The sequence below is a fragment of the Loxodonta africana genome, chromosome 8 (assembly GCF_030014295.1).
Source record: "Loxodonta africana isolate mLoxAfr1 chromosome 8, mLoxAfr1.hap2, whole genome shotgun sequence".
NCBI lineage: Eukaryota > Metazoa > Chordata > Mammalia > Proboscidea > Elephantidae > Loxodonta > Loxodonta africana.
Window position 1 is genome coordinate 132065528 of NC_087349.1, and position 27022 is coordinate 132092549.

The 27022-nt window shown below is 41.0% G+C and overlaps 2 protein-coding genes across 10 annotated transcripts in view; both read right to left on the bottom strand.

Moving 5' to 3' along the window:
- Nucleotides 1-20024, bottom strand: part of CSGALNACT2 (chondroitin sulfate N-acetylgalactosaminyltransferase 2) — a 73376-nt gene extending 53352 nt beyond the window's left edge. For 5 of the 9 annotated variants that reach the window (XR_775977.3, XM_003418582.4, XM_023558554.2 and 2 more), the window contains exons 1-6: nt 19355-20024; nt 16682-16898; nt 15073-15174; nt 11491-11669; nt 9763-9857; nt 513-594 (exon numbers count right to left, since the gene is read on the bottom strand). Coding sequence is in view for 4 of the 9 variants with exons in the window: in XM_003418582.4 (XP_003418630.1) it covers nt 513-594; nt 9763-9857; nt 11491-11669; nt 15073-15174; nt 16682-16898; nt 19355-20015 (1336 nt within the window). In the remaining 5 variants the exon portion in view is untranslated. Of the gene's footprint in view, nt 1-512; nt 595-9762; nt 9858-11488; nt 11670-12374; nt 12480-13297; nt 13459-14013; nt 14127-15072; nt 15175-16681; nt 16899-19354 lie in introns of those variants that run through there. The other 4 variants (XR_010322804.1, XR_002787837.2, XR_002787839.2 and 1 more) reach the window with 4 other exon arrangements.
- Nucleotides 20025-21563: 1539 nt separating this feature from the next.
- RET (ret proto-oncogene) overlaps nt 21564-27022 on the bottom strand; it is a 118772-nt gene continuing 113313 nt past the window's right edge. Inside the window, exon 24 of the mRNA XM_064290331.1 lies at nt 21564-21974. The gene's annotated coding sequence lies outside the window, so the exon portion shown is untranslated. The remainder of the gene's footprint in view (nt 21975-27022) is intronic.

Sequence of the window (27022 nt, forward strand, 5' to 3'; positions counted from 1 at the left end):
CTTCTACCACAGTTAATAGAGAAGCTCTTCTTTCATTTATTTTCAAAACTGAGGTATTGCATAATAGTTCAATAGACAATTAACGGGAGCTTCATTAAAAAAAAAAAAATTTTTTTTTTTTCTTCATCTCTACATAAAATGTAATTTATGAAAGCCCTGGACTAGATAATCCAGCTGTAACAATCCAGGTATATAATATTAAAGTATGTAGAAATCTCCTGTAAGCATACCCAAAACAATTGCACACATCGGTACAAATCAAATGAGTGTTTCTAAAAACTAGTGATGTTTCAATTTTAAAGAAAATGGTGTCAAGTAAATATTATATTTTTATCTTTCTGACCTCATTTTTGCTATTCAAAGACATTAGTTACAAACTCACTTTGTCTTTCCTATCACCAGACTCGTCTTTCTTTTCAAATAACCTCAAGCATTCATAATAGGAGAACACTCAAATCTGAGACCTAGAACAAGCATGAGAGATCCTGTCCTTAAACGTAAGGTATACTTACCAACAGTCAGGAAATCTGATCGATACTGACAAGTCATTCCAAAGCCAAAATCTCGCCAAAAGCCAGAATCTTTTTTGTGAACCTTAAAAAAAAAAAAAAAAGGCTTCAATTAATCCCTCAAGAACTAGAAGTTTTAATTAACAATGAAACAAATTAAAATATTTTCCCCCAATTTTTTCCTGCCATTTATGTGACTGCTAAAGGACCACATGCATTTGTTATTAAATCCTTACCAAAAGTATACTAATCCCCAGGAGCAAAGGATCCCACCACTTTCTCAACCCCTGCACAAGGTGGGTGATGAGGTTACTAATGAATCTATCTGGTGCCTGACCTCAGCAACTTGCATTCTAGGGAGGATGACCGTTACACAAACACAAACTGTAATACACTGTGCGAAGTTCTACACAGTAGGGCTTTCTTGGGTGCCTATCCAGCATCGATTCCCCAACAGTTCTTCCTGATTGTGTGCAGAATTTCATTCTGTTAATTACCTGGCCCCATGCAGCCCAGAGCTTCAGGGAAAGCTTTCACCCACAGCTTTAAGGTGGGTTAGTTCTTGGGTTACCAATGACCCACCTACTGACAACTCATCCTTGCCCTTTAATGTTATATAAATTTGCCCTCACTTTGAAATGATGAAATCAGCCCCTACTAGCAACAAATTCTTCATCACAATCCCCTTCACTTGCTGATGTGCAGCTTATAAATCAGTGAAAAGGCTTCGACCCCTTCCTTGCACTAAACCAAAAAAACCCGTTGCTGTCGGGTTTATAACCTCGGGAATGATCTGGTTTATAACCTCGAGAATGCCTGTACTTTACACCAGTGAGGGAGTCTCACCCCACTTGTTGTAGGAACTGATTCAGTAACAGGCACTAGACCCAATTCAGGTCAATAAGCTATAAGGGAAGGTTTGCTGGGAACTTTGGAAAACAAAGCCTCTTTGTTTTCGAGTTTCTGAATCAGACACTTGCTCTTTTAACATGGTGTAGGGCAGGAGTCAGCAAACTGGGGCCCACAGGTAAAATCCGGCCTGCAGCTTCCTTTTGTAAACACTTTTATTGGAACACAGTGACGCTCATTTTTTTACAGATTGTCTTAAGACTGCTTTCACCCTATGAGGCAGAGTAGTTGTGACATGGAATGAAAACATAAAATATTTCCTATCTAGCTGTTTACAAAAACAGCTTGCCAGTGTGTTACAGGGTGCAGGTATGAAGCTTCCAACTGCTGCAGTCCTTTTGCAACCATGAGGATAACCAGCTTTAAAACGAAGCCATAACCACAGCAGTCCAAGGAGAGAAGAAAAAAAGAAAATAAGGACTTGGATGACATTGAGCCACAGAATCAAGAAAAAGTTGAAGCCTGATAAATACCCTTTATTTTATTCATATACTCAACAAGTGTTTATTATCTGTTAAATATGGTTCCTGGAGCTGGAACAGAGCTGACAAACTCCCTGTCATCACACATAAATATGCATTTCAGATGGTGATACACGCCTTGAAGAAAAATGCAACAGGATGAGAAGAGAGCCTGACAGAGGGGCAGGCCTGTTTGGGATATAACAGCCACAAACAGCCTCTCAGACGGTGACATTTAAGCAGGCACCCAAAATAAATGAAGGAGTGGGCTATGTAAGGAATAGGAGACCACCTCCAGGCAAAGCAGCAGGAGCTTGAAGTGTTTAACAAGCAGCGAGGAAGCGACTGTGACTAGAGCAGTGAGCAAGGGAAGAACAGAAAGAATGAGGCCCAGAGGTCAAGAGAGGGCTTTCAGTATTTTCTAAAGGTAAGTCATATTACAGTGTGTTTGTTTGCTGATGAGAATGATCTACAAGAGGCAAAATGTTACGTCAGGAGAGAATAAGAAGGATAATTGGACGGACATCTTTGTTTAGGCACAAGGATATGAGCTCTAGTTTACAAAGGTCTGGGCTGGCCTTACAAAAAGGCATTCCCAGCTTCTCTCCTGCGAACAGAGAGAGGGCTGAAGCTACAGTTCAGAAGCACTGAATCTGACAGGTTTCATGACAGGAGAATAAGGAATTTATCTTCTAAGTGAAGTAAGATAAACAGAGAATAAGGAGTGGTGAGGGGGTGTTGGGAAGTATTAGAAGGCTAGCTGGCTTGGAAAATGGGAGAATGGGTGGACTAGATAAGGTGCAGGACTTTACGGCAGTGCCAGGGCTCTTGAGGTCTAAGGTCATAAAGTGAAACTGAGTAGTGGTGCTGTGTGTTTCTCACCCTCCACAGTCTGCCGCTCTAGGGCCTGGCTAACAGTTGCCCTTAGGCAGGTTGAAGGTTCTACAAAAGAAGGAGTGAGGGATGACAGGGGTACTATGCATAAAGCTGTGAATAATGACTGAACAGGTAGCCTGAAGTAGGTAACGAGAAAGTGAGGACCTGGACACAAGTGGGCGAATAAAGGAAATAAAAGTCCTTCCTGCATGAAAAGGAGAGGCACCTGACCCCAACTGGAGGGTCTGAGACAGCTTCCTCCAAGAAATGAAGGCTAAGTTAGAATCTGATAGATGAACAGGAGTTAGCCAAGTTATCTAGGGGAGGGTTCCTGGCAAAAGAAGAGCATGCGTGGAGGCCTGGAGATGGTCAGAGCATGTGGGCATGGATGGCGGGATTCAACACCAGAGTCAGAAGTAGAGGGTACCCACAAAGGAAGTGTGCCAGGGCTCAGCACATCATTCCTGTAACGGCCAGCTAGTAAATATTTTAGGCTTTGTGAACCTTACGGTCTTTATCAAAACTACTCAATCTTTGTAGTGTGAAAGGAGTCACTGACAATAAATAATCAAATGAACATGGCTGTGTCCCAGTAAATTTCCTCTACGGACACTGAAATTTGAATTTCATATAATTTTCATGTGTCATGAAATATTATCGTTTTTTTCCCCAAACATTTAAAAATGTAAACACCATTCTTAGCTTGTGGGCAGTACAAAACCAGGTGGCAGGCCAGATTTGGCCTGCAGGCCCCAGCTTGTTGATCTCTAGCCTAGAGAGACACTCAGGGCCCCATCACAGAGAACCACCTGTGCCTTGTCATGCAGGTGGGCTTTATCCTAATGACAAGGGGCATTCTTTGAAAAGTCATTCAGAGGAGAAATGGGATCAGATGATGTCTTGGAAGGCTGGGGTATACAGAAGAGATTAGGATGGAGGAGAAGGGAGGTGGGGAGGCAATAAAGAGACAACAGTTGCAACCTGGGCATAGGAAGCTAGTGCTGTATGCTATGATGGCATGTACGTACAAAAAGAAAGAAATGTGGGTAGATGTGGAAAAGATTTAGGACACAGAACTGACAAAAGCGAGCAAGTGACTGATGGGACTGGGTGGACGGGGGCAATGACAGGGAGGGATAACTCAAGAATGAAAGCCAAGTTTCATTCTTGACAGATGGTATATGGGTGCCATTCCCAAAGTCTAGAAGCACAGGAGAAAGGGCTGGCACAGCAAGACGGCGCAAGGAGGAGCTTGGTTCTGGGTATGAATCTGAGGTAATCTGTAGGGCAGTCACATGGAAATTCCTGAAGATAACAGGAATGTAAGGGTCTGTAGAGGTGGAAATTTTGAGGAGAGCAGTGATGGTCTGAAAAAGTTGCTGTGCAGAATGAGAGAAATGACTGGAAAAAACAGAATTAATCAGGTAGCACTGGGGACTCAATGAAGTTGGACCTGATAAATGAGGTATATATTTTCCATTTCCATTTTTTATTTTTATTGTGGGGAAAATATACACACAAAAACTTTCACCAATTCAACAATTTCTACATGCATTTGTGACCATTCCACTATTCAGCCCACTGAGTTTTATATTTTCACAATTTTTAGCTGATTTTTTAGCAACATATCTTGTTTACAAATTTAATGTTTTCTCTAATCTCCAGATGTTTCCTATCTATATTCATGTTCTCATGTGTTAAGTTTTGTTTATTAAAATTTGGTGCCTTTCTCAAAGTGCTGGCTTTCCTTAAATGTTTGGTTAGTCTTAGTTAACTGGTACTCATTTTTACTTCAAAAATCATTATTCAAAAATCCAAGGCTGTTGGCTACGATGACAAGGGCTTATCTCCAGTAACAATGGAAGAGGGGCAGACGTGGTCTCAGGCAGTATGCACCAGCAGCTCATGTTCTGAGTCCAGGGGTTCCCAGGACATCCTGCAATGCACTAGCTTCCTAGGATCCTGCCCTGCCTCTCCAGCTCCAGTAACCACACACACTGCCTAGCCTGGGAGTCGATCCCTGTGGCACCCGCTGCTCAGCACTCCCCAGAGAAGCACACAGACTCCATGGCTCCATCCCACTCCCAGTCTTCTATGAATTCAGAGGATGCAAAGCAGCCCCATCTTCACTCAGGGATCTGCACATGCTCCAGACTGTTCTCTTCTGCTTGCTATCCCTCCATCAGCTCTATGCTGTTTCTACCTTAGAGAAATTTCTCAAAACTACATCTGCTAAAGGCATTTCTCTCATTTTTTATACACTATTGTGGGTTTTCCTTTTTAATAATTCATTTTTACAAAGGATTCTGCATGTGAGGTAAGGCAGATGTGGGTGCTCAGTCTGCTATTTTGAGCCCCTTTATATTTATATTCCTAAGGAGCACTGACTACAGGTAAGTTAGAGGGGTGTGTGTACACACATATGTGCTCACATGCTTTGCCAGGTGTTTGTATCGAGATAATGCTGGTCTTAAGAAATATATTAAATAAATCCTATGGCACTAAGATTACCTGCTCTCTGAAAGTGTGGGGAAACTTGGTAAAATTTTTGATAACTTCTGGTCTCTTCAATGCTTCTATTTCTTCTTAGCTCATGTTAGTATTTTATAAATTCTCAAATCTTGTCTTGAATTTACAACTTTAAAATTTTATTATATATAATTAATTTCTCAGTGCTTTCATGTCTTAATTTCCAATGTTATCTTTTTATACCCTGAATCTATCCATTTAATGATTTAAATGAAAATTTTTTTTTGCACATAAAGAATTTTTGTTTCATTAATTTCTGTCTTTATGTTTGTTTTCTCCTTCTCTCCTGGGTTTTCTTATTTTTTTTTAACATATTAAATTTACTTCTTAGTTCACGCCATTCTTTATTCATGTTAACACCAAAAGATTATACTAAATGCAATGCGGTACCCTGGCCTGGAATCTGGAATAGAAAAAGGACATCAGTGGAAAAACTAATGAAATTCTAATAAAATCTGTAGTATACTTAACAGTAACATAAACAACAAAACCCACTACCATCTAGTCGATTCCAACTCATAGCAACCTGTAGGACAAGGCAGAACTGCCCCATGGGTTTCCAAGGCTGTAATCTTTATGGAAGCAGACTGCTACCTCTTTCTCACTAGGAATGGCTGGTGGATTTGAACCACCAGCCTTTGGGTTAGCAGCCCATCTGCTTAACCATTGCCTTCGAGTCGATTCCAACTCTCGGCAACCCTGTAGGACAAAGTAGAACTGCACCATGGAAGCAGACTGCCACATCTTTCTATGTGGAGCGGCTGATGAGTTTGAACCATCAACCTTTCAGTTAGCAGCCAAATGCTTAATCACTGTACCACCGGAGCTCCTTAACAGTAACATACCAATGTTAATTTCTTAATTTTGATGAATGTACAATGGTTATGTAGATGTTAACATTGATCAAACATGCACTCAAGATGCACTGGTGATTGGAATGTGAAAGCCAGAAACGAAGGATCTGTAGTTGGAAAATATGGCCTTGGGGATGGAAATGAAGCCAGAGACTGCATGATAGAACTTTCCAAGACCAACAACTTCTTCATTGCAAATACCTTTTCAACAACATAAATGGCGACTATACACATGGACCTCACCAGATGGAAAACACAGGAATCAAATCAATTACATCTGTGGAAAGAGATGATGGAAAAGCTCAAAATCATTAGTCAGAACAAGGCCAAGGACTGACTGCAGAATAGATCATCAATCGCTCATGCAAGTTCAAGCTGAAGGTGAAGAAAATTAAAACAAGTCCATGACAGCCAAAATTCAAGTTTGAGTATATTCCACCTGAATATGGAGACCACTTCAAGAACAGATTTGATGCACTGAACACTAATGACCAAAGGCCAGAAGAGCTGTGGAATGACATCAAAGACATCATACACGAAAAAAAGAAAAAGGTCAACAAAAAGACAGGAAGAAAAGACCAAAATGTAAGTCAAAAGAGAGTGACTCTAAAACTTACCCTTGAATGGAACGGAAGAATGAATGGAAGAAATAATGAAGTAAAAGAGCCGAACAGAAGATTTCAAAGGGTATCTCAGGAAGACAAAAGTATCGTAACGAGATGTGCAAAGGCCTGAAGTTAGAAAACAAAAAGGGAAGAACATACTCAGCATTTTTCAAACTGAAAGAACTAAAGAAAAAATTTAAGCCTTAAATTACAATTTTGAAGGGTCCTATAGGCAAAATATTTAACGAAACAGGAAGCATCAAAAGAAAATGGCCGAAGCCAACACTGCAGACATGAATTGGACCAGACAATGGGTTGGAGAGGGATGCTGGTGAGGAGTGAGCTTCCTGGATCAGGTGGACACTTGAGACTATGCTGGCATCTCCTGCCTGGAGGGGAGATGAGAGGGTGGAGGGGGTTAGAAGCTGGCGAAATGGACACGAAAAGAGAGAGTGTAGGGAGAAAGCGGGCTGTCTCACTAGGGGGAAAGTAATTGGGAGTGTGTAGCAAGGCATATATGGGTTTTTGTGAGAGACTGACTTGATTTGTAAACTTTCACTTAAAGCACAATAAAAATTATAAAAAAAAGAAAGAAAGAAAATGGAAGGAATATACACAGTCACTGTACCAAAAAGAATTGGTCAACATTCAACCATTTCGAATGGCAGCATATGACTAAGAACCGATGGTATCAAAGGAAGAAGTCCAAGCTGCACTGAAGGCAGCGGCAAAAAACAAGGCTCCAGGAATTCACAGGATGTTTCAACAGCTGAGATGTTTCAACAAACAAATGTAGCACTGGAGGTGTTCACTCCTCTATGCCAAGAAATTTGGAAGACAGCTGCCTGGCCAACTGACTAGAAGAGATCTACATCTGTGCCCATTCCAAAAAACGATAATCCAACAGAATGTGGAAATTATCAAAATTATTGCTGTCAGATGGATCTTGGCTGAAAGCACAGAATACCAGAAAGATGTTTACCTCTGTTTTATTGACTATGCAAAGGCATTTCAACTGTGTGGATCTTGGCAAATTACAGATAACACTGTGAAGAATGGGAATTCCAGAACACTTAACTGTGCTCATGAGGAACCTGTACATAGATCAAGAGGCAGCTGTTCAAACAGAACAATGGGATACTGTATGGTTTGAGATCAGGAAAGGTGTGCGGCAGGGTTGTTTCCTGTCACCGTACATATTCAATCTGCTGAGCAAATAATCTAGGAAGCCAGACTAAATGAAGAGATACATGGCATCAGGATTAGGGGAAGACTCATTAACAACCTGTGAAATGCAGAGGACACAACCTTGATTGCTGAAAGTGAAGAGAACTTGAAGCACTTAATCATAAAGATCAAAGACTAGAGCCTTCAGTATGGATTACATCTCAACACAAAGAAAACAAAAATCTTCACAACTGGACCAATAAACAATGAACAAATAAATCATGATAAACAGAGAAATATTGAAGCTGTCAAGGATGTCACTTTACTTGGATCAATAATCAACATCCACAGAAGCAACAGTCAAGAAATCAAACGATGTATTGCATTGCTGCAAAATCTGCTGCAAAAGACCTCTTTAAAGTTTTGAAACGCAAAGATGTCACTTTGAGGACTAAGGTGCACCTGATCCCAAGCCATGGTGTTTTCAACTGCCTCATATGCATGCAAAAGCTGGACAATGAAAGAGGAAGACCGAAGAAGAAATGACACCTTTGTATTAAGGTGCTGGTAGAGAATATTGAACATGCCATGGACTGCCAAAAGAACGAACAAGTCTGTCTTGGAAGAAGTACAGCCACAATGCTCCTTGGAAGTGAGGATGATGAGACTTCATTTCAGGTACTTTGGACATTTTATCAGGAGGGACCAGGCCCTGGAGAAGGACGTCATGCTTGGTAAAATGTAGGGTCAGCGAAAAAGAGGAAGATTCTGGACAAGATGGACTGACACAATGGCTGCAACAATGGGCTCAAACGTAGCAATGATTGTGGAAATGGCACAGAACCAAGCAGTATTTCACTCTGTTGTACACAAGGTTGCTATGAGTCGGAACTGACTCAACAGCACCTAACAACAACAAAGATGTTAACATCTGGGGAAACTGGGTGAAATACAGGAATTTTCTGCACTATCTTTGTAACTTTTTTATATAAATTTTAAGTTTGTAAAAAATTTTTTTTAAAGCTTATATAAATAAAGCTTTGGTAATAACTGCAAGCTTTGATATATGACATTCCCATTCCATGACTTTCTGAGTAATTTCCTATCATATTTTATTCCTCTTATTTATTAGAATAGTTCTGATTTCTAGTTAGTAGGTTTTTAATTAAATCTAAAATTTATTTTTATTACTACTAAAAATAAGTTCCCCATGTGTCTGTCAGTTTGTCATACCGTGGGGGCTTGCATGTTGCTGTGATGCCGGAAGCTATGCCACTGGTATTCAAATACCAGCAGGGTCACCCATGGCGGACAGGTTTCAGCTGAGCTTCCAAACTAAGACTAGGAAGAAGGACCTGGCAGTCTACCTCTGGAAAGAATTAGCCAGTGAAAACCTTCTTAATAGCAGCGGAACATTTGTCTGATATAGTGCCAGAAGATGAGCCCCTCAGGTTGGAAAGCACTCAAAAGATGACTGGGGAAGAGCTGCCTCCTCAAGGTAGAGGAGGTACAAGACTGGGCAGTGCTTCGTTCTGTTGTATGTGGGGTCGCTATGAGTCAGAACCCACTCGAAGGCACGTAACAATAACAACAAAAATAAGTAGGCAGAAATGATTGTACAATTTCCACATTCTGGAACATGAGGTTTTTCTTTGTGGCCTAGATTCAGAAGGACACTTAATTCTGAAACAGTAAGTATGAAAGTATTTTATGGGGGAAGAAGAGGCTACGGAAATATGTAAATAATAACTATAATTTTTTATTGAAATTTTTTTTCTACTTGTATAACAAACATGAAAGAATCTAGGAAAAGCCTTTCAAACTTTCCACAGTTGACAAGCACAAGTCTTACCAGTTGCTGCTCCACAGGTGGTGGCCCATCCTGATTGGCATAAACAACAGCAGGATTGTAAAGACTGAACACCACAGGGTAAAACACCTTTTTACCTATAAATTAAAATATATGTTTTATATTACACAAAGAAATTATAAAATGAAGGGCTGATCTTCAGTGTAATCTTTGTTAAGGCTTTATTAACCTTTCTTATCACCTATGACAATTTTATTTACAACTTGTCGATCCATATTTAGGCTACTGAGCAGCCTGTTAATTTGATGAACATGCTGATAACTTTGTAACTTATTAGTAGGTCAGTCCACAAAACTATAACCTTGCCAAAAATAAAAAATAAAAAACCCCAGAAAAACCAGATTAAAGGGTGCTCTACATATTTTCTACATATTTACTCCCTTTGACTATGAGGAGATACACTAGGGTATTCTCTCAGATATTTATTAGGTGAGCCATTCATTGCTCCTTATTTCATCTATCAGCAGTAACGGAAGGAAGTTAACCTCTGACAATTACCAAAAAATCCAGAGACTCCTGTTAAATACACCCTTCAAAATGAAGCATTAGAAACAGTAAATCCAAAGAATTCTGTACAATGAATAGATATGTAGTGAATAATTAAAATACAGAACTATAAACTGATTTGAACCAAGGTCTGGAAAAGTTAAGGGTTCAAAATGCCTGAAATGGTAAGCAGAAGCCCTTGTTATTAGCATTCAAGTGGCCAGCACTGAGGGGCCTGAAAGTCTAACTAGCTCAACTACCGCTCAGCAGAGAAGCCCTTTTCATGATTGGCCTCAATCAAACCTGGTCAGAGAAAGCGTCCGGTAACCTGGAGAGCACTGCGTAGGTAACGCAGTAGCATTTTTATTATAAGGATCCCAGCAGATGCTCATGTCACCTTCCTTAAAACCCACTTAGGGACAGGGAGCTCAAATTCCCTGAGGCAAACCTGATTTATTTCTGGATAGTAGAACATTTATTTTACATTGAGCAAATACCTGTCTTCTCCAACTTCCACATTTTGGATTTCATGCTTTCTGGAGTTACAAAAGTAAGCTTAAATCCTCGTTTACTCACCAGGCTTTCAGAGAATTCCCGGCAACTATCTCCAACCAAACTGACTAATAAAAAAGTAATCATTTGCATGATATGAATAGTCTACATTAAAAAAAAATTTTGCTATGAGATTCTTTAATACAGAACACTTCCTTTTCACGTTTAAAATAAAACTTGATTTATAAAAATGCCATTTGCTCATATATTAAATCTACGACATAAGCAAAGTATATATAGTAAGTCACCCCAAAATGCATACTTCTTGAGATCACGCAATTCATGTAGATTCTTGCATATGTGTCTGTAACCTTAGCCTGAAGTTGGACACTTCTGATTTGCACATATTTCCAAACCACCTGGACATCTCTTTTCTGACCAGTGAAGCTTCCTCCTTGTTAATTTCACACTTTTTATTCCTTTTTATTTATTTGGCTTTAAAGCCATTAGAATTTGGCCTCAAGAAGAAGGAATATGAGCTTCAGAGTGGCAAATTTTCTACTTAGTATTCCAATTAAATTGTGCCTAATATAATGTTAAAAGAAAAAGACAAAACAAAACTAGACTTTAATTAAAACTTCTTTTCCCTCAAATCAATCTGACTCAAAATATAGGGTATGCTGACAGTGTTTGAAATTCTAAACTCAGATCACCTACCAATGTTTTACGCACCTGGCTCAGCATTTAATCGGCAGCTGTTAAGGAACTCGGCTGAGAAATATATATCAACATCACAGAAAAACATCAAGACCTCTCCCTTGTCCCAAGCTCGGGCACCCACATTTAGTCCTCGTCCACGATTAAATTCTTCATCCAATGAGACCACGGTGTAATTGTGAAAATTAGACTCACTGTGAGGAAACAACATACAACAAACGATAAGTCCCACTAATTATAACAACTCTCTTCCTTCAACACAATTTACAAAATATGTTTTACACTTCAAACCTTTTTATTATGTTGGTTCTACATTCATAACAGGGAAAGGAAACCACCAGCTTCACATGTATAACCATCACCAGGGACAGACATTCACTAAACGCCCGAATCTGAGGTAACATGCTGGTGGTGTTACTATTTCTCTGCCCCTTCTTTGCTACCGGTGTTGTGAGGTTTACAGTGTTAAGTAATGGCCACTGTCCTTCAGGATCTTAAAAACCTACTGGGGAAATAAGAAATATCCACACAGGAAAAAACTGCCATGCTGTTGGTTAATAAAGAATGCAACTGCATGAATGATACGGAAAAAGAACACTCTTCACTCACGCCCTTTGATCTTTGGTCAAAGGTCCCCTAATCAGAGGGGTCCTCCCTGACTACCACATGTGAAGCAGCACTGGCCTATTTCTTTATTCAGCTTTATTTTCCTTAATACCACCAGATATGTTACATATTTGTTCATATGTCTCCCCTAACTGGAAGGTAAGCTCCATGAAAACAGGGATTTTGTTGTGTTCATTAGTTTGGACACACTATATCTCATAGAGTAGGAGTTCAATAAATATTTGCTGAATGAATGAATGAACAGCAGTACAGAGAAAAGAGATCATTTTTGCCTGGAGTAGTCTGAGAAGATGTTAGAAGTGGAACTTGAGTTATGCTCTGGTTAAAATCTTGAATTCAGTGGTGAGTGTACAGGTCATTGCAATTTTCTAATCATTCTAAAAGGCAAAGAGAAAGTAGAAAGCATTTAGGGAACAGGGATCATACAAATCAGGTTGGAAAAAAGTATGGAAACACTGTGAAGACCAGAAAAGGGTCAAACTGAATGCACCTTTCATGAGAGGCTTAAGAATTTGGCCAGTATCCTAAAGGCAAGGAGGTGTCAGCAAGGTTTTTCTGTTAGGGCAGTGGTTCTCATAGTTAGGTCCCCAAATCTGCAGCATCAAGTCCCCTTGGGAATGTGTTAGAAATGCAAATGCTCAGGGCCCACCCCAACCCGCTGAACTAGATGCCTAGGTGGGAACATCAGGTGAGGCTCAGGGTGGAGAACTTCAGGGTATAGCTGGATCAAAAAAGGTTAGTCTCCTAGTAGTACAGAATGAGTAATGGAGACACGGGAGCACAGGCTCAAATTATCCATGGAGTGGACACCGAGTAGTCAGGGCACCCATGACTCCTCTCCCCTTCTTCCAAACCAAACCTGTTGCTGTTGAGTCGATTCTGACTCATAGTGACCCTACAGGACAGAGTAAAACTGCCCCATAGGGTTTCCAAGAAGCACCTGGTGGATTCTAACTGCTGACCTTTTGGTTAGCAGCTAAGTTCTTAACCACTGCACCACCAGGGCTCCCTCCCCTTCTTTTAGACAACTGCCGATCACCTCCTCCTCACACCCCCTTATCTCCTACTACCCCCAGCACCAAGTAGAGGAACTGATCACAGAGTATTCCTCACTCTCTACCCACCCCAATCACAATAATCTTCTAGGGGTGGGGACCAGACTCAAGTTAGGCCAATCACAATACCCTCACCCCACCTGGCCATAGTGATTGGCTCAAAAGTGGGCAAAAAGTCCTTCCCTGAGATTTTCTCAACTGCAGGTGGGAGAAAGCTCTTTCTTCTCTGATGGCAAAGCTGAGAAGTTGTGAGCCCAGAGCCGCCAACAGCCATATCCCTCACCACGTGGAAGAAGCCAATCTGCAATAGGAGAATCAGGTCAACATGCAGAGAAAAACAGACAAGAAGATGACAAGAGAATTTTGATGGTATTCAAGTTTCTGGTTCTAGTTCCCTGAGATGCCAAAGCTGTTTTGTTATACTTTCAAAAATTTGGTGGAAATAATCCCTTTAATTTTGGGAGCTAGCCAATATTCTTCAGTAATGTTCCTATTTCCTTAAGAGAGCTCAAGGTAGGTTTCCATCTTTGCCACAGAGGAGCCCTGAATAATACAAGGATGAATTCAATAAACTAACGTAAATAAATACTTGGCACTAAGAAAGTGACTGAAAAATGGTAAAGAGAGGAGGAAAGGAAGAAATGGAGGGAGGAAGAATATGCACTAGGGTGGTTGGCAGCAGCAAGGAAAGGATAGAGAAGAGGTCCTATGAAGTAGGTAAGAACTGACTTATTAGTGGTATATGGCAAACAACGAGTAAGACTCTGACTCTCAGAGAATTCGTAAGAATGGTTTTACTCTGAACTAAAAGAGGGCTATTAGAAGGAGGAGCTGGTGTAAAGAAGAAGACAATGACCTGTGCTTATATATACCAATGCTGTCAGAGTCCCTTCAAGGTAGGAACAGCATCTCACTCATTTGTGCCCAATTTTCTTCTAGCTGCCCCAGTCAGATTCCAAAGGAGTGTACCTGGAACACAGCAGGTAGGACTCAACAAATGTTAGTTGGATGATTTAAGAAGAATGGCTTCTGAGAACATAGCCTCTAAAGGAATGGCCACAATGGGTAGGCAGGTAAAGAAGAAATTAAAGACACAGAGTTGGCAGAGTCAGAAAAGCTCACGTGCTACACTATAATAATCTTACATTAACGAAGTATTGACCTTTTACAAAATACAGAATGCTTCAAGGAGGAAGTATTGGTTAGGTGTCAAACACAAAAATGAGATGAAAAAGGATGATAAAGAGAAGGCTGAATTGGCAGCAGGCCATAACTTTGGGCCTACAATTTAGTGAAGACTGAGAAGCTACAGAATTCATAAGCATTAAGGAATTACTAATTTATTCATTCATTCAAACATCTGAGCACCTACTATGTGCCAGATACTATATAAGTTGCTTGGTTACAACATTACTATCTTGTGAGGTTTAGCTGTGAAAGGACAGAAATGTGAAAGTACTACTGGGTACTGGAGAGTCAGCTGGGGGTTCTTAAAGATATGGGAGACCTAAGCATCATTTGCAGGGTAAGACAGAAGAGCTTGGGAAAACAGAAAACAAACAAAGATGACAAGCAAGACAAAGGCTCAGATGATGGTATCAAAGAGAATTACACATAGAAAAAGGGAAAGAGTTCATCAGAAGAAAATAAACAATAAATGGAAACAAACATAAAAAGGTGGTGGGCCCTAGAGTGAGAGTGCCCTAATCATGCCAGGCTGTTTGCAAAGAGTTTAAGGGAAGATGAGTTATTTAGGGTTGCATGTGAAATCAGGAATTTATGATCACCACCATACACATGCTAAGCCAACTTCTAAACAGCAGTTATTCAAAATTATTAACTCATTAAATACAGATATTCTCATTCTTCTCATGTTAAATATCAAGGACTTCAATGTGGACAATGGCTCACCAACCTTGTGACAGATTCTAGGATAGACTTGACTTTAGACAGTCCTTCTTTACCAAAATACACCACTGTGAGGTGAATCCTCTTGTCCTGATGAATACATACATCCCTAACAGAATTGAAGAACAAAGTTTGTTCAAGAAAACATGTGAGGCACTACTTATTCAGAAAGCAATAGCGACGTATTACTCACTTAGAAACTCAACACAAAGCTTTAAGTGAATATAAAAGCGGCAATACTGCTGAAATGTTAAAGGCATTACAGCAAACGCATTCCAACAACATTGCCATGTTTCAAAATATTTTTGAAATTTTGGCTTTGGTATTGCCTTTAGAAGCAAGTTACAAGCTACTCAAATGAGTAAGTCCAATTAGTTCAGAACCAAATATTCAAGCTTTGGATTAAGAGTCTTTTGTCCTCAGGCTGACTAATTCCGGAAAGTGTATCTACTACCAAAGAATATATTTGCCATGACTGAGATTACTCAGCATTAAGAACAATATAGGCTTTGATGGCAATTCCAAGAAAGGCAGTCTAAAAAATGCTTTAGGAAATCAGGTCTCAAACAAACAATTTCAAATAGGTAAAACTCATTTGGAAGCACGGCTTTTTGATATTTTGCTAAAAAATAGTGCTAACTTTTATATCTAACAATTTCATTATGAGAATTAAGATCAGGATTACAAAGCATTAAAACTAGGATATTAGTCTAGAATACTTAGTTTGACATTTATAACACTTCGAAATACAAAAGGTCACTTAAAAAGCATTAACAGAAGAATAAGTTTTGTTTGGCCTACTTTTAAATATCTAAAAGTAATTGAAACATGGCAATTCTTAAATTAAAACAAAAAAGCAGTACTTTCCTCACTTACAAAAACCCAAACCATTGCTCTTAAGTCAATTCCAACTCACAGTGACCCCACAGGACAGGGAAAACTGCCCCAGAGGGCTTCCGAGCCTGTAAACTTTACGGAAGTAGACTGCCACATCTTTCTCCTGCATTCCTCATACAGTTACCTTAATAGTTATTAACTAACACTTCCACATTTTGAAATATACAAATTCAGTGACAAAAAAGTGAAAAAGTCTTTGCTTCCCAAGATGGAATAATTTCTTTCCCATTTTTAGCTGAATATTTGTCCTTCTAAAATTTATTTTAATTTTAAAACTCAATTTGTTCTGCAGGGAATTTTCTGGGGAGAGAGCAATGTTCTATACTTTGATTGGGATGCTGATTACATGAGTGTAAATATCTGCCAAAGGTCTGGGGACCTGTATACTTAAAGTGAATTTTATTGTGTGGAGATTATGCCTCATTAAAGTTAATTTTTAAAACTTTGTTCTAAAATGAGTTCACATATAATTGTAAAGGCCATCAAATTTAGTTTCTAATAGTTGTCATTCTTGATTTACTTCCAGATTCAAACTCTCAATAAAACAACATACTACTCATGTTTTACAATAAATGACAATATCAAAAATAAAAAAGTTCCCTTAAAGCTTATAAAATTATTCTGTAATTCTAAGTACCCAATAAAGATAAATTAAGTAAATCTGCACGAAATGTGACTTCTGGCAGGACTTAACCAAAGACTTAAGCCCTGAGAGTTACCTGAAGTTCTGCATGAACTGTGCAAATGCTTCAGTTCTTTCAGCAAGAGGCACAATGATATTAATGACGGATCTAGTGATGTCGATCATCTCGCTCTTTACTTTCATGAGAGGTCCAAAAGGGCGGAAGAGGGTCACATGTCTATATTCCACCAGGTCTGCTTTCTTAAAAAAGAGTTCGTACTGGGTGCCCTTATCTCTCTCAGTGCGATAGTAACCTACAAGACAGAGTTAGGAACAAAGATGCCTCCATGTCAAAATGTGTAAATCAATGGGAATACGGATTTTACTCAGTCAGAGTATTAAACCAGACCTGTAGGATATTTATTTATTTGTAAAAATAGATATCACCACTATACAGTCTGTTGCAACTATTCCTTAAAAGGAGAGGTTAAAAAAAAAAAAAAAAAAGTCACCGCTTTGCTATATTATCATTCAATCCATAAAATATGCTCCAAATTACTGTTTTTTATGTACTTTTTTTTTTTCATAATAAAGCCATCAACACATATTACAATCAACTATATTTCAAAGGTAAGGAAATTACTTCTAGTAATACTAAATTCTAGCTCCAAGAGTCGAAACATCTACTACTTGGTTCAATTCAACAAAAGCAAATACAGTGCCTTCGTGTCTGTCACTGGTGATATAAAGAAGCCTACTGATATGGTCCTGGTTTTGAAGAAGGGTCAGTCAAACAAGAGAGACAAAAATAAACAAATAGTAACAATACAGTGTTTTATATATATATGTATATATATATAAAATTAGCATAGATTTAAACACAGGAATTTGAGATGAGTTTGGGAGAAAAGTACAGAAGTCTACTAGGCTATCTGATTTTAAAGTGTGATCATCAAGAGACAGAAGATTAGACCACAAGACATAACGACTACTCCCAGTTAATATCTGGGAATAGTGGTGAACAACCCTCAGCAGGCTGCCCTCCTGATCTAACGGTCTGGAAGGAACTACAAATCAGTAAGTGGGCAATTCCATATAAAGCAACTAGAGCCCTGAGAGGGGAAGTAAAGATCAGTGACTTTTAAGAGCATTCAGGAAGCCCTGCTGTCTTAAATCTGCAGGGTTGGAGATGACTTCTTAGAAGTGACATCTAAGCTAAAGTCTGAAACACAAATAGCAGTTACTCAGTTGTTTGCTGTCAGTAATTATTAAGTGGCGGAGGGGAACGGCACAGTAGAAGGATAATGAAGGACAGAATATGCAGAGAAAAATCCTGTGAGAGAATCGAAGGAGACTGATAAGATAAGCAGAAGCTGCAGGACATAAAAGTGGCAGTTCTCTTTCTTTTTAGGCACAGCTGATGTGAGGGTAGTTTACACATGTTAACTAGTTACCTTATTTCCTCTGCAGCTTTCAATCCTGCCACAAGCTAGAATAAAAAGACAAAAAGCTGAGCCAGCAGAAACGTTAGAAGTTTCTAGAAAAACAACTGATCAAAAATGGCGGGATATGACAGCAGAAAAGAGGTCGCCACAGGGCGAGAATAGCTGAAATGCCACTGAAAAGCACAGTGCCCTCCCTGATGGCCTCCAAAGGCCTCAATCTATTATAGTACATTAAGCAATATTCATGAGAACTCAAGGTCAACAAAAACTACATGTGGTATACTTTTTATAGAATCAGGCAAAGAGAACTTTAAAAAAATGACATTCAAAATGGTTTTAGGTCTGCAATTTAATATCTACATCTAGCAAGGGGACTGTCTGTATATAATAGTGTTTGCAGAACATCCAAGTCACGTAATACCTTATTTCACAGAACATACCGTGGGCATTACGTGACGCGTGGCTGTATGTGACTCCCTGATGTTGGGACACGTACTTCTTCCTCCAAAATGAAGAATAATCACTAATCTAGTTTTTTCTTTATCAAATGGTTTTCAAATTTTGTGCCTTAGTTCATATTTTTTTAAAAAACATAAAACACAGAACATGAAGACCAGATAAGAGGAATGCAAGATATATACACAGCCCACAAGAGTCTGCTTCAACCTCAGTAATAATGGTATTACAAGCTTAAACCAAAAAAAACAAAAACAAAAACCCACTGCCGTTGAGCTGATTCTGACTCATAACGACCCTATAGGACAGGGTAGAACTGCCACACCGGATTTCCAAGGCTGTAAATCTTTACAGAAGCAGCTTGCCCCATCTTTCTCCTGTGGAGTGGCTGGTGAGTTTGAACCACCAACCTTACCATTAGCAGTTCAGCACTTATCCACTGCGCCACCAGGGAAATATACCCAAGCAATATAAGCTTAGATATATTATATTTCCCTGGTCCATATTCTCCATTTTATTATGATCTCATTGTAACTTTTTCTAAAACAAAATTAAAACCAAACCTGTTACCATCGATTCTGACTCACAGTGACCTTATAGGACAGAGTAGAACTGGCCCATAGGGTTTCCAAGGCTGTAAATCTCAACGGAAGCAGAATGCCACATCTTTCTCCCACAAAGTGACGGGTGGTTTCAAACCTCTAACCTTTCGGTTAACAGCCAAGCACACTTCAAATTCTTGGTGGAATGAAATGGGTAAAAGCTTAAATGTTTTTATACTGTGGATAATAACTGATATATTACCAGTATACAATATTAGCATTTTGTCATACAACTATAACTATAAATCAACACATTTCTCACATTACCTTCTATGAAGTCATTTTCATTAAATATCAGCTTCTCTCCAAGGGGATTATCCTCATCTTCCTGATCATCATCTTCATCAGGATTATTAATGACCTCCAACCCAGCTTCAATAACCTCTACCAATTCATCTCGCTTGTCCTTTCTAACTGGCTTTTCCTCAGGATGGCGAGTGAGACCCATTTCCAATTGGAATACTTTCATTAAGGTAAAACTCTCAAAGGGAATGACCCCATATTCACTTGGCAGTTTGGCTCCTATGCTAACTTCAGCTTTGTCAACTTGGGAATGAAGAAACTCTAAAAGATCAGTAGGTGCTAGTTCTTTGTTGCCTTGAAAGCCTATGCCATTAGTCCCTCCACTCTTCCTCTCTTGTAATGATCTCATCCTCTCGCTCATTTCTTGTAATTCCTGTTTCAGCTGGGCAATCTGGCGTTTCAGACTGGTTGCCCTGGTTTGATACTGTTCTTCTTGCTCCTGTAGGAGGGCTTGATAATACTCTTTACCATAATTCTCCCCAATAACACCCGGAAGAGATGCATTTCCATCAGTCTGGGGGGCACATTCCAGAAGGTACATAAATAATACCAAACTGCAGAGTAAAGCCAGGCCCAGCAGCAGCCAATGGGTCCGGGTCTGAAGGATCAATCCTCTTCTAGGCATTCTTATTAATGTATACTTGCCCAAAGAGGTAAGTTCTTTACTTGTTCATCTCTTTAGCAAAAGGTTATCAAAATTTAAAAAATTCAAATTTCCATAAAAGGTGCCAAGATAAATTCTCTCTTCAGTACTTTTCTGCAGTAGTCATAACTACTTGTAGAAATGAGAAATTATACACAGTTCCTGTGCTGTTACCATGACATCCAAAATAAAACAATCTGATCTATAGAATCAGATAAAATCCATTATATGGTGATGACTTACCTGAAAGAAACAGATCAGAATCAATCAGAATTTTGTATCTTAAATACATCAGACTGTAGACAGCTTCAGTAAACTGAGCTACGAGCACCATGAAAGCACTGAGAACACCGTGAGAAGTGCTAATAGAACCTAAAATATTCAGTAAATAACAGGAGGTAGTATTAAGAAAAATACCTCACAAAACACTAAAATATTATGCAAAATACTTTTAACCAGCATGTCTACACATTCATAACCTCCTGAATCAAAGAAACACTAAGATTATATTCACCATAGTTTGTGCAACATAGACTCTACTGTTGTCTAATTACCTAAAAATTATATTCCTTGTAACTATTAACATAATATTTTGATTAACATGCCATTTCCCAGCTGCAGCATATGACCATTTGGGAATTGAGTTTCTATAAATTATTTTTATTATATTAATAATGGAGAAAGCTATTTTCTTCAAGTTTATTCAAAGCAAGCATTCCACTTCATTAATTTCTATGCTTTAATCGGTTCAACTTAAAAATTGTCTTAAAATTAAGTGGAGAGAAAAAAAATTTTTTTCCAAGAGGTCACAGATATCTGGAAAGCACATTAAAATCTTTTTTTTTTTTTTTAATATCCAAAGTCCTCCATTAGATTATTTGAGCATTAGATCACATAACTGTTTCCATTGTACCACACAGCAACAGATTCCCTACAAGTCTGGGAACGCTGGGGGTCCTCATAAAGGAAAAAGATACATGTTTTAATGTTTACCTGGAGAGAAAAATATTAAAAAACTACTAGTGACTTACAAAATTATATACTATCTTTCATGAAACAACCTCCTGTGTGAGCTCTTCTGTGTCTCTTTCCAAACTAAGCAGTCTTAACTGTCGAACTAAAGGTTAAACTTAGGAGAAGGGGAGCACGGGAGGACTCCACTGGAGAGAGAACTTCTACTCTAACGAAGTGTTGGTTAGGAAGGGTATGTGACATGACAGTACATTTTTAAAATTGAACTTTAGATGAAGGTTTACAGAGCAAATTAGTTTCTTATCAAATAATTAATACACATATTGTTTTGTGACATTGGTTGTCAACCCCAAGACATGTCAACAATCTCCCCGTCTTGACCTTGAGCTCCCCATTACCTGCTTTCCTGTCCCCTTCTGTCTTCTTATTCTTGCCCCTGGGCTGATGTGCCATTTAGTCTCCTTTTGTTTTATGGGCCTGTTTAATCTTTGACTGAAGGGTGAACCTCAGGAGTGAGACTTCAGTACTGAGTTAAAAGGGTGTTCAAAGGCTATACTCTTGGGGATTCTCCAGTCTCTGTCAGACCAGTAAGTGGTTTTTTTTTTTTTTTTGAAAGTTAGAATTTTGTTCTACATCTTCCTCCAGCTCTGTCTGGGACCCTCTATTGTGATCCCTGACAGAGCAGTCAGTGGTGGTAGCCAGGCACCATCTAGTTGTGCTGGACTCAGTCTGGTGGTGGCTGTGGTAGTTGCGGTCCATGAGTTCTTTGGGCTAATCTTTCCCTTGTGTCTTTGGTTTTCTTCATTCTCCCTTGTTCCACATGGGTGACACCAGTGAAGTACCTTAGATGGCTGCTCACAAGCTTTTGAGACCCCAACTACAGTACATTTTTAACAGAGATGGTTTCTACCAGCAGAATCTATGGATGAAGATGAGGGAACATCCATCCTAGGAAAGCCTGGATGCCTTCTGTGGAAAATGCTGCAGTGAGTGTTTTTGTGGCAAATGTTTGTATGAAATGTATGACAGATTCAAACTTCTTATGGCTAAACCCGTTACCAAACCTGCTGCCATTGAGTCTGACTCAAAACGACCCTATAGGACATAGTAAAACTGCCCAATAGGGTTTCCAAGGCTGTAATCTTTTAGGGAAGTAGACTGCCACATCTTTCTCCTATGGAGTGGCTGGTGGGTTTGAATTGCTGACCTTTTGGTTAGCAGCCAAGTGCTTTAACCACTGCACCACCAGGCCTCTTTTTTTTACAGTTAGTAGGCCACAAATTAGAGGCTTTACTAGCCTTGGCCATTTATTGCTTTAGTAGCTAAATGATACCCAAGTGTCCTGAAGTTTTTAATTCATCACAAGCGTGTCTTTTATTATGACAGCATCTGTCTCACTAATTGTAAATCTTGTTTTATTTTTAAGTGATATAGGAAAAATGTGGGAAAATTTCAGTTTGAAGAAATGTTATCTAATTAAGAATAACGATGCAAATGCAACATTAGTTGCAAGATTTCACCACGCCTCAAAACTAAAATCCTTATCCTGAGACACTACTTGAATTTCATTACTTAAAAGATAAAACTTAGGAGCTTCTCTTTTTAATTATTTCCAAGTTATTACTAGCCCACCATTAGGGAAAAGAAAAGCTAAAACTGAAAATATGAAGACAATCTTCCATACTTATTAATAAAGGTATATGTCTTTAACCACATTACACCGAACTGTTTTGAAGTGAAACTTGACAGTAGAACTAGCAGTATGTAATGTAAGCACTACTAAACCTTCTATTAATATGGTACCTCGTAGTTTTTTCTTATATAGGCAATGTTTTTTAAACTGAGAGGTATAATTCACTAATGGGACCCATTAATTATAACTCTCAGCCTGAGCCCTGGTGGGGCAATGGTTAAGTGCTCAGCTAGTAACTGGAAAGTGGGTGGTTCAAGCCCCCCTCCCCGCCCCCGCCACTCTGCACAAGAAGGACCTGAGGATCTGCTCCCATAAAGGTTACCTGCTGCCATGGAGTTGATTCTGACTCGCAGCAACCCTACGGGACAGAGCTGTGATCTTATTGGAAGCAGACTGCCATGTCTTTCTCCTGTGGAGCAGCTGGTGGGCTTGAACTGCTGACCTTTCACTTAGCAGCTAAGTGCTTAGCCACCATGGTTCCTTCCCATAAAGATTACAGCCTAGCAAACTGATGGGGCAGTTCTACTCTGTCATTCAGGGCTGCTGTGAGTCAGAACCAACTCCACTGCACACAACAACAAACAAGAGCAACAGTTTATTTTCTGATTAAACAGAATAGAAAATATCAGTGTGTATCACATATTTTTTTTATCACATATAGCAGCAAGTTTTGAGCTGCAACTATATATAAACATACACATATATATACATACATATGCATATGTGTATGTATAAGATCTCCACAAAAAATGTATTTCTAAGTGGGTTGTGGTCCAAAAACCTTGAAAAACATTAGTTTAGTAAGTATTTTTATGCACATCCTATGCCATACTTTCAGAATAGTGCTGATATTATCTTCATCTCATAATAGGCTCAGAAGTGGAAACACTTAAAGTTATAAAACTATTAAGTGGTAGCATTAAAGCTAAAGTCTTCTTTCTCCTGCCTTAAGTAAACTATAGGTTTTAAGATCTCTTATATGCTATCGGGAAACCCTGGTGACATAGTGGTTAAGAGCTCAGCTGCTAATCAAAAGGGTCGAATCCACCAGGGGCTCCTTGGAAACCGCATGGGGCAGTTCTACTCTGTCCTGTAGGGTCGCTATGAGTCGAAATCAACTCGATGGCAACGGGTTTGGGTTTTATATGCTATTGGAAACCCTGGTGGTATAGTGGTTAAGAACTACAGCTGCCAACCAAAAGGCTGGCAGTTCAAAGTCATCAGGTGCTCCTTGGAAACCCTATGGGGCAGGTCTACTCTGCCCTATAGGGTCACTATAAGTCGGATAGCAATGGGTTTATTTATTTTTTATATGCTATTTAATATTACCGTTACATATTTCTTCACTGATATGAAAGTAAAGTTATTGTAATTACTTTAGAATATAAAGGTTAGCTACACAGTTCTTGGCTGCTAAAAATACAAGATTTCAATTAAAGTCTTACTTGCTTAGTTCCTGAAGGGAACTCTTTGGACACATCCTGGGAGAGCAGGCTATGATAGTTCCAAATAGATTAATAATCTTAGAGAAAATATCTACTTTCTGCTGTTACACCTCGACTGCCATCATTCTATGTAATGTCTCTGTATTCATAAATAAGGTTCATTGCCAACCCAAAGTTAATTAATTCCAACCAACTTTCTGAGCACAAACAGCAAATAGCTGAGTGCTGTGAGGAGACAAAGGGATACTGTGGAGGCAGGAAAATGAGATGTTAAAGGCATATAATGCAAAACGAAAATCTCAGAGTTGAAAGAAACCTTAGAACTATCAATTTTAAATCTCTAAAACAGAGTAAGGGGAGTCTGGCTTACAGTCAAGATGGAGGAACAGGATTTACTCTCCTGTGTGACACAAACAAAAAACAACAAAGTACATGAAGCAAGTGTTCAAGAACTGAACATCAGGTAACAAAGAACAGTGACCCCTAGAGAGAGAAGAAACAAACAACGACCCTTAGTTTCTAGGCCTTAGCGCATGTAGGAGAGCCTAAGCAGAGCCCAGCAGTCCCCCCGAGTTGATGAGATGGAGCCTAAGCGGTGCCCAGCAGTCCCCCCGAGTTGATGAGATGGAGCCTAAGCGGAGCCCAGCAGTCCCCCCCGAGTTGATGAGATGGAGCCTAAGCGGAGCCCAGCAGTCCCCCCGAGTTGATGAGATGGAGCCTAAGCGGTGCCCAGCAGTCCCCCCGAGTTGATGAGATGGAGCCTAAGCAGAGCCCAGCAGTCCCCCCGAGTTGATGAGATGGAGCCTAAGCGGAGCTCAGCAGTCCCCGCCAGTTGATGAGATGGAGCCTAAGCGGAGCCCAGCAGTCCCCCTGAGTTGATGAGATGGAGCCTAAGCGGAGCTCAGCAGTCCCCCCGAGTTGATGAGATGGAGCCTAAGCGGTGCCCAGCAGTCCCCCCGAGTTGATGAGATGGAGCCTAAGCGGAGCCCAGCAGTCCCCCCGAGTTGATGAGATGGAGCCTAAGCGGAGCTCAGCAGTCCCCCCGAGTTGATGAGATGGAGCCTAAGCGGAGCTCAGCAGTCCCCCCGAGTTGATGAGATGGAGCCTAAGCGGAGCCCAGCAGTCCCCCTGAGTTGATGAGATGGAGCCTAAGCGGAGCTCAGCAGTCCCCCTGAGTTGATGAGATGGAGCCTAAGCGGAGCCCAGCAGTCCCCCTGAGTTGATGAGATGGAGCCTAAGCGGAGCCCAGCAGTCCCCCTGAGTTGATGAGATGGAGCCTAAGCAGAGCTCAGGAGTCCCCCTGAGTTGATGAGATGGAGCCTAAGCGGAGCTCAGGAGTCCCCCTGAGTTGATGAGATGGAGCCTAAGCGGAGCTCAGGAGTCCCCCTGAGTTGATGAGATGGAGCCTAAGCAGAGCCCAGCAGTCCCCCCGAGTTGATGAGATGGAGCCTAAGCGGTGCCCAGCAGTCCCCCCGAGTTGATGAGATGGAGCCTAAGCGGTGCCCAGCAGTCCCCCCGAGTTGATGAGATGGAGCCTAAGCAGAGCTCAGCAGTCCCCCCGAGTTGATGAGATGGAGCCTAAGCGGAGCTCAGGAGTCCCCCCGAGTTGATGAGATGGAGCCTAAGCGGAGCTCAGCAGTCCCCCTGAGTTGATGAGATGGAGCCTTAGCGGAGCCCAGCAGTCCCCCTGAGTTGATGAGATGGAGCCCAAGCGGAGCTCAGCAGTCCCCCCGAGTTGATGAGATGGAGCCTAAGCGGAGCTCAGGAGTCCCCCTGAGTTGATGAGATGGAGCCTAAGCGGAGCTCAGGAGTCCCCCTGAGTTGATGAGATGGAGCCTAAGCGGAGCTCAGGAGTCCCCCCGAGTTGATGAGATGGAGCCTAAGCGGAGCTCAGGAGTCCCCCCGAGTTGATGAGATGGAGCCTAAGCGGAGCCCAGCAGTCCCCCCGAGTTGATGAGATGGAGCCTAAGCGGAGCCCAGCAGTCCCCCCGAGTTGATGAGATGGAGCCTAAGCAGAGCTCAGCAGTCCCCCCGAGTTGATGAGATGGAGCCTAAGCGGAGCCCAGCAGTCCCCCCGAGTTGATGAGATGGAGCCTAAGCGGAGCTCAGGAGTCCCCCCGAGTTGATGAGATGGAGCCTAAGCGGAGCCCAGCAGTCCCCCCGAGTTGATGAGATGGAGCCTAAGCGGAGCTCAGCTGTCCCCCCGAGTTGATGAGACGGAGCCTAAGCGGAGCTCAGCAGTCCCCCTGAGTTGATGAGATGGAGCCTAAGCGGAGCCCAGCAGTCCCCCTGAGTTGATGAGATGGAGCCTAAGCGGAGCTCAGGAGTCCCCCCGAGTTGATGAGATGGAGCCTAAGCGGAGCCCAGCAGTCCCCCCGAGTTGATGAGATGGAGCCTAAGCGGAGCCCAGCAGTCCCCCTGAGTTGATGAGATGGAGCCTAAGCGGAGCTCAGGAGTCCCCCCGAGTTGATGAGATGGAGCCTAAGCGGAGCCCAGCAGTCCCCCCGAGTTGATGAGATGGAGCCTAAGTGGAGCCCAGCAGTCCCCCCGAGTTGATGAGATGGAGCCTAAGCGGAGCCCAGCAGTCCCCCCGAGTTGATGAGATGGAGCCTAAGCGGAGCCCAGCAGTCTCCCCGAGTTGATGAGATGGAGCCTAAGCGGAGCTCAGGAGTCCCCCCGAGTTGATGAGATGGAGCCTAAGCGGAGCCCAGCAGTCTCCCCGAGTTGATGAGATGGAGCCTAAGCGGAGCTCAGGAGTCCCCCCGAGTTGATGAGATGGAGCCTAAGCGGAGCTCAGGAGTCCCCCCGAGTTGATGAGATGGAGCCTAAGCGGAGCCCAGCAGTCCCCCTCAACTGATGAGATGGAGCCTAAGCGGAGC